Raw genomic sequence first — 9,323 nt, forward strand, 5'->3', positions numbered from 1 at the left:
CACCATGACCCACCATGACCCACCACGAAGGTCTATCTAACCTCCCAAGACCTCAATGCCCTCGCCACATACATGGACAGAGTAAACGGCGTCATTCATTAAGCCCCGAAACACCTGGGCCTTGGTCATGGTACTTGGATAGAGAAAGAATGTTCCTGGCATCCACACGGAGAGCCCGCTGAAGGTTCATCCCAATCTTGGCTCGACACGCTTGAGCCTCGTTCGCACCGCCTTGGCAAGAAGTGTGTCTGTTGGATGTCTTAATGTCATATGCATAGATACAAAGAGTCACCATCCCACGCCCCCAACCCCCACGGAGCCCAGCGAGGAGCAACCAACCGTTGGGATTAAAAGAGTCCCAGTGGTCTGGTCGAATACGAGTAGGCCCACCCATCACCTTGGCACTGCGGAGGACCATGCGGTGTCGCCCCAGGCGGTAGCTCACTGCCTCACAGCGTGGCTGAACCAAAGGGAGCTCATCCGATTTGCTTCCCCTAACCGAGAGCTGCCACCCATCCTGGACTGAATTGGGGACCATGGAGGCATATTCCTAGACTCACTGCAATTACTGTATTGAGTTATATCAATGAGGAGGTGGTTTAGTTTCAGACAACTCGACCATGCGGCAAGTAGTGCTGGTATCATGGTATCAGTAAAGAGTCTGATCAGAGAGTATGAAGCCTTATTTTTTTTTTCTTTCTCTCTTGAAACAGTGGGATCTTAGATGAATAGTCTAGTGGCAGCTAACATAAAGGTAAAAAATATGCTACCCAGGAACGAAAGGGTTAATTGAGTGAGTTTATAACCACCCTTAGCTACCAAGGGTATACCAGAGTGTAAATGTGCCGTCCGGCACGGACAGGGTTGACCAAAATAGGTTTTCAACCATAACCACGAGAGAGGGAAAGGCGAAAGTCGAAGTGACAGGGCCGCGTTGATAATATCTTATAGACTTCCTTCCTCAGTGCTTCTGTGGCAAAGTTTGCGTCTTTAAGGTATCTATCTTTTGCTCATTATTAACTTAACACAGACAATGGCGAGTGACCTGCGTTATACCCGGCATCATATTTGGGTAAACGTGTTGATAGGTTTGGTTAAAATTATCAGCCTCGTACCTTGCAGCTCGAAGCAAAACATCCCCATTCAAAAACAAAGAATTAGTTTACTAGACAATCGTTTAATCATTATTACTAAGCCATGAACAATCATCGTTGACTGACAATTACACCGTGTAAACCTTACCTTTATGCAGTAAGGAAACCACTTGGTTGAATGCTTTGAAATACACTACACAAGCGTGGGTATTATTTACTTAATTACTCGTACCTCTCTCGCAGGTCAGTAATGCAATGAGGGTTTATGACCCTGAGGAACCTCCTCCAAGATACGAAGACCTGGAATTGAACAGTTATCCTGCATTACCCCCTTATGTCTGAGAAGTTGCTCATATTTGCAGATGTCGTTTTAGATTCGTAGCATATGGATAATAGAGGTATGTATGCAGTGGCTTGATAATCAAGTTAACAACTAAGGTACAGTGCTTTTACATCATTAGTGCATAATCATCCTGTGTTAACTAGAATAATATCTAGGGCAGAGGGGAAGAGGGGAATGTCTGTTGAGGAAGGACACGAGAGGACAGAAGACAGGGGTGAATGGAGAATGGTTGTATATGGAAGATGTTGTGATGCATGAGGTGGAATGGACGGAGGTAGTGTGTGTGAGCAAAATTTTGACGCAGCCCGAAGGGATTTCTCCCCGTCCTCTCCTTTATATGGGGGGACGGAGAGCGGGGGTCGCCGATTTCATGAAGCGGCCTTGCTGTGGATGTGCTGTGTCTTGTGACACTGCTTCTGAACCAAGGCAGTGGACAGGGTGCAGGGATGACCCGTCATCTAGGAGGTGCTAAGATGGGAGGGAGGGTGGAGGGGTGTGGAATGTTTTCAGGGATGGAATGGGTGGGTATGTTTTTATGTCTTTTCCTTTTTGGCTACCTCCCTAGTAAGGGGAAAAAAGCCTTGGTATATGTATGTATGTATGTATGTATGCATTATTATGTCGATGGGATAACTGTTAGATCTCAGTGATTCAGATATTTTGTTTTTTCTTACTTCTTCATATTTAGGTCCTTTATTGTTTAATGAAATTAGGATTTTTGGTGAAGAATTTATATATTTTTTCACTGGTTGGTTCTGTTGCTTGTTCGGACTAGCCTTGTAAGACGTGGGGCCGAGGTTAGTGTATTTCATCTCTTTCAGTCATATTTCTCAGTAGGTTCTTTTAAAGCATTGTTGTATTTATAAGAATGTAGAAACATGGTCAGTTTATATCAGTTTATATACTGTGTGTGTGTATGTGTGTGTGTGTGTGTGTGTGTGTGTGTGTGTGTGTGTGTGTGTGTGTGTGTGTGTGTGTGTGTGTGTGTGTGTGTGTGTGTGTGTGTGTATTTAGTTGTATTTTACGGGAAGGGGAGCTATGCTCGTGGTGTCCCGTCTTCATATCTCATTTTATCTAAACTATCTTTAAATTCATGTATTGTTTTTGCACACACCACTTTTCATGTAACTTGTTCCAACTGTCTATTACTCTGAGAGGAAAGCTGTTCTTTTTCAGATCTCTTCTACAGCTGTCCTTCTTGATTTTATTTCCGTGTGTGTGTGTGTGTGTGTGTGTGTGTGTGTGTGTGCGTTTCTTCTTCTGTCATTAAATAAGAAAAATTTGGCTTTATGATGCAATGTTCTTTTGTTTTCGTCGGCAATTTCATTAAATAATGTGATTCTTTTCTTTTCCCACTTTCAGGCAATGGGATTTTCCTGGGTTGCCCTTTTTGCCTTAATCTTTGCAGTTTTCTACGTGGTATACAAACATTAGACGACCCTATCCAACTCTGCAGTGTGTTCCACAAACATGCCTGCATTCTTTAAATGTCGACAATCAGCACCACTTCCTATAGTAGCAGTGACGTCTTTGACAAGAATTTAGTATCAAGAGAGATGAAATGTAATGAACAAAGAAAAGTTAGGACTTTTTGTAAAAAAAGAAAAAAAGAAAAGAAAAAAGACAAATGAGTTTTTTCCTCCCTGAATGTAAAACAGGAGCCGGTGGAGCGTCAGTACAAGATAAGGTATGTTCAGGGAGGACCAGTCCATCTTTTCCAATCAGTTAGATCAAAGTTATCTACTAAGTAGAACTACCCTACCTAGTTCGAGAATCTAATGGATTAAACAACTAAATCTATAAAAGAAAAGATAAATTTTCTTAAAACTAATCTAAGAAATACTAATATATAATTTGTATCTACCGATGAAGTGTTAAAATCTGGTTAGATTTTCATTTATAACACAATAAGCATCTAACATATGAACGAAAACATTCCTTTTTAGCATAAGATGTTCAATAGCCACTTAAAACATATAAGATTCGTGACCTTGCTGCATTGCCTAGTAAGATAATATAACACTAGTTTTTTCTCTGACTGCCTGACCGACCAATCTATTGGCTAATCTCTTGGACGACAGAACCGAAGCAACAAATGCAAATTCAGACTTAATAATCAGACCAACATATATGGTACATCTTAGTTAACATTTAACTGAATCATCCTAAACCACAGAGATTTTCTAGACTGAGTTTGCAAGTCATATCACCCTGGTAACAGACTTAACAGACTTGATTCTGGTTAATTCCAGATGATTTCTATTTCTATGGGGTGATGCAGTCCATCATCTGCCTTTTCGCCAAATCATCTGGAATTGGCAAAGGCTAAAAAACCGTCTATTGGTTAAGGGCAGTTGGAGGATGCAGGTGTGACCTGTCATCCATGAGGAGCTGAGATGGGAGGGGTGGAGGGGGAGGTGGAAGGGAGTGAAATAGGTGGGGATAGGTACGTGCCTCTGACGTGGCTACCTCCCTTATAAGGGGGGAAAATCTCTCAGTATGTAGATAGATAGACAGATATTGATCAAGACCAACCTCAGGGTTTAGAAAACGCTTTCTGTACATAAGTGACGTCACCGGCCCCTTAAATGATTGAAATCGTCCTGTATTAGCCAGAATAAAATGATTCAATAACAGGTGACCCTTCATTACACGAACAGCCCTTCGCCCGAATTGCAAAACTCTTAGAATATGGGGAGCCTACGCCAGGAGGCGCTGAGTAGCTGCGGCCGAAGCCGTCACCTTTGCCCTGTGATGCGCTTTGGGGACTGTTGGGCCTGGTACCTAACAGTCACTGTTGGGATTCGGAGATTAGTGCGGGACTCGAACCCACAACTAAGCGAATGCGAGACCAGCCCGCTTCCGATTACGCTACCAATACACAACTTTGGGGACGTCATTTTATATCTTTGGCCACACCTGGCGAACGCATTATACAATTAGGAAGTAGAATTCTGTCTTGTATTCTAGTTAAAGTTATCTGGGTTACTAGTTTATCTACAAGATCTACCGGTAGTTGTTGTAAATGTAGCTTATGAAGTTAGTCTACTTTTTACTTTCTATTGGTAGAATGCGTTCAAAGCTGTTGAAAGGTTGTATAATCTTTACTGTGCGTATAGATTATCCTTTCCCTGACTGAAACAAATGTAAAAAAAAAAAACTTAATCTAAAAAGAAATTATATTTTTCTTTTTCAGGTTATGAGTTTTGAGTTTATGAGTAACAAATATAAAAAGTGGTTGAGTTAACTTAACCTCAAAACATTTTACTTCTATCTTTTCAGGCTATGACTTGTGAATTTAAGAGTGTCGTTTGGATTCTACAAGTCAAAGATGAAATGTACGTGAAATGGCGAACTGCCTTTCAGAAGTGGACCATTTGCATATCCAATGTATACCCAGGTTGATGTATCGAGTGTTAAGATTATCATACCGAAAAAATGTTGTTGTTAATCTTAGATGTCATCTGTTTTGTTAAAGACTACTAAATGCAGTCAAAGCATGATTATATAAATAAATATTCAAATAAACTCGAGCTTTATATACTATCGCCTAAATATAATTTTAGATTAATTTCTAAGTGAGTCATGATCATATTCGAACACATGCATGCTAATGGTATTGCTTGAATACAGAAATATTATGCGACGTAGCAGACCAGCATGCACAATGAATTATAATTATGAGAGTTGTAAATATCTTAAATTAATCATACGAAATGAATAATAAAACAAATACCATAGTACGACGTTTTGCGTATTACAGTTTTTTCAAATACGAACTCGTGATATATATAACTGATATTGAATAAGTGAAACTGGTTTTAACCCTTATAGTCAGAGAGGTGTGTCTGTTTGTGAAGTGAAGGAAATCAGCTGGCGACAACCAACCAGCATAAGACCATGAGATCAGTGTGGCAGACACAAGAGGATCAAAGTAAATCGATTAGCGGAAACTGGAAGATGTGGACAAGTTCAAGAGTAACAGAAAGTTAAACTGAGATGTCTTAAATAGTCTATAGTAAAAAGAGGAAGAAGAAAAAGAAGAGGTAAAAGAAGAAAAAGAAGAAGAAGAATTTGATATAATTTTTGTTTTTGTTTCGTTTTGGTAGTTCTTGATTAAGCTTAGGATAGGTTCTGATTCCTTCATCACTTTGAGGTAACTCTATTGATAAAAGAGTTCACGCGCTCGCGCGCCTATGGTGAGGTCGCCATTCCAACAACAGTTGGGGAATACGTCTGCAGACGTCTCTCCCCTCAAGGTCAAGATCAAGGTCGCTTTCCGGGGTAGTAACAATGATAACAGTAATAATACTTATAGTTGTATTGATAATGATGATAATAATAACAATAATAATGATAATAATAATAACAGTAATGATAATAATAATAATAATAATAATAATAATAATAATAATAATAATAATAATAATAATAATAATAATAATAATAATAATAATAATAATAATAATAATAATAATAATAATAATAATAATAATAATAATAATAATAATAATAATGATAATAATAATAATAATAATAATAATAATAATAATGATAATAATAATAATAATAATAGTAATAATGATAATAATGATAATGATATTGTGATGATAATGATAACTATAATAATAATAATAATAATAATAATAATAATAATAATAATAATAATAATAATAATAATAATAATAATAATAATAATAATGATAACAATTATAATAATAATGATAATAATAATAATAACAATAATAATAATGATAATATTAATAATAATAATAATGATAATTATAGATAATAATTATAGATGATAATGATAATAATAACAATGATAATAATAATAATAATAATAATAACAATAATGATAATAACAATTATAATAATAACAATAGTAACAATAACAATAATGATAATAATAATAATAATAATAATAATAAATAAAAATGATAACAATAATAATGAAATAAATATAATATAATAATAAATAAATAGTAATAATAATAATAATAATAATAATAATAATAATAATAATAATAATAATAATAATAATAATAATAATAATAATAATAATAATAATAATAATAATGATAATAATATTGATAATAATGATAATTATAATTATGATAATGATGATAGCATCAATAACAATGATAATTGGTAGTAATTATAATAATATTGACAACGATAATAACAATAAAAATAGTAATAATGACAACAGTAGAATAAGACAATATTGATAAATTAAAACAAACAAATAAACCAGAAAGTAAAACAAGAGACTGGATTAATTACAGTCTTGTTAATACTAGTAGTCCAAGTACCTACTTGAACAACATAAAAGAGAAATGTAATACAAAAACGAATAAATAACTAAATAACTAAATATTTAAACAGATAAATAGGTAGTTAAATGAATATGATAATAAATCATGACATAAATCAGAAAGATAAGCAGATAAATAATAGATAACTGGATCAATGAACTAGTAAAAAATAAATGATGAATGTACAGTTAAATAAAAAGAATAAATCGAGGGTTTATATGGAATTGTTTGAATCTAGACAGAAAAAAGCTGCTAAGTCTATTTATCTACACACCAAGGGATTTTCCCCCCTTATAAGGGAGGTAGCCAAATCAGGGGCACGCATCCACTTCCACTAATTCCACTCTCATCCACTACCCATTTGTTTCCCTCATATAGTAGCTCCTCTTGGATGAAGGGTCGTCCCTGTCTTCATCCACAAGGAGCTAAGACGAAAAGGAAACAAATGGAGGTGGAATAGGTGGAAATGGAATGGGTGGAAGTGGAATGGGTGGAAGTGGATGCGTGTCGATTGACTCGGCTACCACCCTTGTAAGGGGGAAAAATCGCTTGGTATATAGATAGCCTTACTTGGTAGTTTCTTTGTCTGTCTAGCGCCGAAGAAATCAATTTAAGCCCTCGATTTATCCTTTTTCAAAACATTCATTGAATTATCTATCTGTTTATTTATCTAATTCTTTTTTTATTGATTTATCTGTCACCATAGAGAAATGTTTTATTGAGATAATATCAACTTCATCAATGTATGGTCCCAACATTAACTGAATAGAATCCTCTGACTCTGATCTGAATGGAATTCATGTACGTTGTCGTCTTAGGAAGGAAAGGGAGCAACGATGTGTTATCTGCAAGTGATGAAAATCGCCCTAAACCATCCAGAATATATGTACATAAATCGTCAATGTCTGTGGAAGATTCTTAAAGAGAATAGTTCATAGATTAATTTCATTATACATGTTTTTCTTCTTTTAGTGTTTGTTTTCATATGTGTGAAGTGGATAGTTATCCGTTATTTCCGTTACATGAACACTGATATTTTGAAATCAAATAGTGATTTTTAGCGGAAGTCTTGAAGAGAAAGTTCGTAAGTTAATTTCATAATAGATACTTTTTTTTTATTAATTAGTGTTTGTTTTTATGTATGTGAGGTGGACAGTTATCCGTTATTTCCGTTACATGCACACCGACATTTTGAATTCAAGAAATGAAACGTTACCTTCAACTTTAATTTTGTGAAAGAATATGAAGAGCCCCTTTAAAACATTTAGCCTACATTTGAGATACAAGTTGCTTTGTACTTCCGTTGAATTTATTTTGTTTTCCTATTTTCTTTAATAAATCATATTTTTTCTACGATTGTATTAAATTATAGCTAAAAACAACGTGGTAATACAGTATGATTTATTTGATTTTGAAATAAGACAAAACGTCATTAAATACAATTTTGATTTATTCATTAACCTCAGTGTGATTTGAGTAATTTCTGTTATAAGATTAATTATTACGCAGAATATGATCATAGTAATCATGTTTATAGGTATGAATTGCCATCTTTTCAACAGATTTTGCCTAGTCGTGTATTTATTATAGTAGAATCAGTAAGAAAATGAAGATAATATTCATGATATTGATTATGGCTTTACAGACTTAAATAACAATTATATTGTGTTGTTTTTAAACATGTAATGTGAAATAGGAAAATATAACAACAAATTCCTTTTCCATATGATTTTGAATTCATGTCCATATTTGTAACTTTGCATCACATGGATCATGTTCCTTCTCATCGACCATAAAGGTACGTTTTCTTCAGCGGGGTTTACTTTAAAGGCGCATCGAGCCTTGCTTGCCTTTGGCAACGAGCATCGTCGGGGAAATTTTAGAGGGTAGTTGGTAGTTTTAGTGAATATTCTTACCCCAACGCCCGTCCTGTCGACTCATTCCTTCAGTAAAAGTTGTCTAAAATCATCCTCATCTATGTGTACGAAAAAACAGAAGCAACTTGACGTCGCAGACCTGATTTGTAGTTATTTATTTTACGTAACGAATCTGCATCTCGGCCACAGCAGAGGATAGCATTCAGCCAGATCGTGATTGTCTCCCATTGATACTAACACTCACCAAATCAACATGGCATCTACGTGAAAGCTTCTCCAATTAAAATAATACAGTGAATTAAACATTTTGCGTGATATTATCATTCCATGGCATTTAAATCGACAAGAAAGCTAGAAAAATAATTATCTATCTAAATAATAGGTGTATGAACATTAAACATAATTAATTTGTGTGCGGAAAACATTAATTACAGTGTTGACATAATAACAAGAGATTATATAAATCTTAGTGGTAAATACGCCATATTTAACATAACAGTGTTATCGTGGCAATAATATACATATTTTTGTTAACTGCCTAAGCTTTAGTTCCATGTGTGTGTTTATATGTATATATATATATACATATATATATACATATACATATACATATATATATATACATATATATATGTGTATATGTATATATACAATATACATACATATATATATATATTTATACATATATATA

General features: G+C 34.7%; 1 protein-coding gene across 1 annotated transcript in view; it reads left to right on the top strand.

Moving 5' to 3' along the window:
• The window catches only part of LOC143024268 (uncharacterized), a 14,027-nt gene extending 9,062 nt beyond the window's left edge, over nt 1-4,965 (top strand). The window contains exons 7-9 of the mRNA XM_076183054.1: nt 1,338-1,492; nt 2,800-3,124; nt 4,720-4,965. Of these exons, the coding sequence (XP_076039169.1) occupies nt 1,338-1,436 (99 nt within the window). The 3' untranslated portion in view covers nt 1,437-1,492; nt 2,800-3,124; nt 4,720-4,965. The remainder of the gene's footprint in view (nt 1-1,337; nt 1,493-2,799; nt 3,125-4,719) is intronic.
• Nucleotides 4,966-9,323: the final 4,358 nt, after the last annotated feature.

Source organism: Oratosquilla oratoria, chromosome 4 (genome assembly GCF_046742065.1).
Source record: "Oratosquilla oratoria isolate Oo_2021 chromosome 4, ASM4674206v1, whole genome shotgun sequence".
In the NCBI taxonomy this organism is placed as follows: domain Eukaryota; kingdom Metazoa; phylum Arthropoda; class Malacostraca; order Stomatopoda; family Squillidae; genus Oratosquilla; species Oratosquilla oratoria.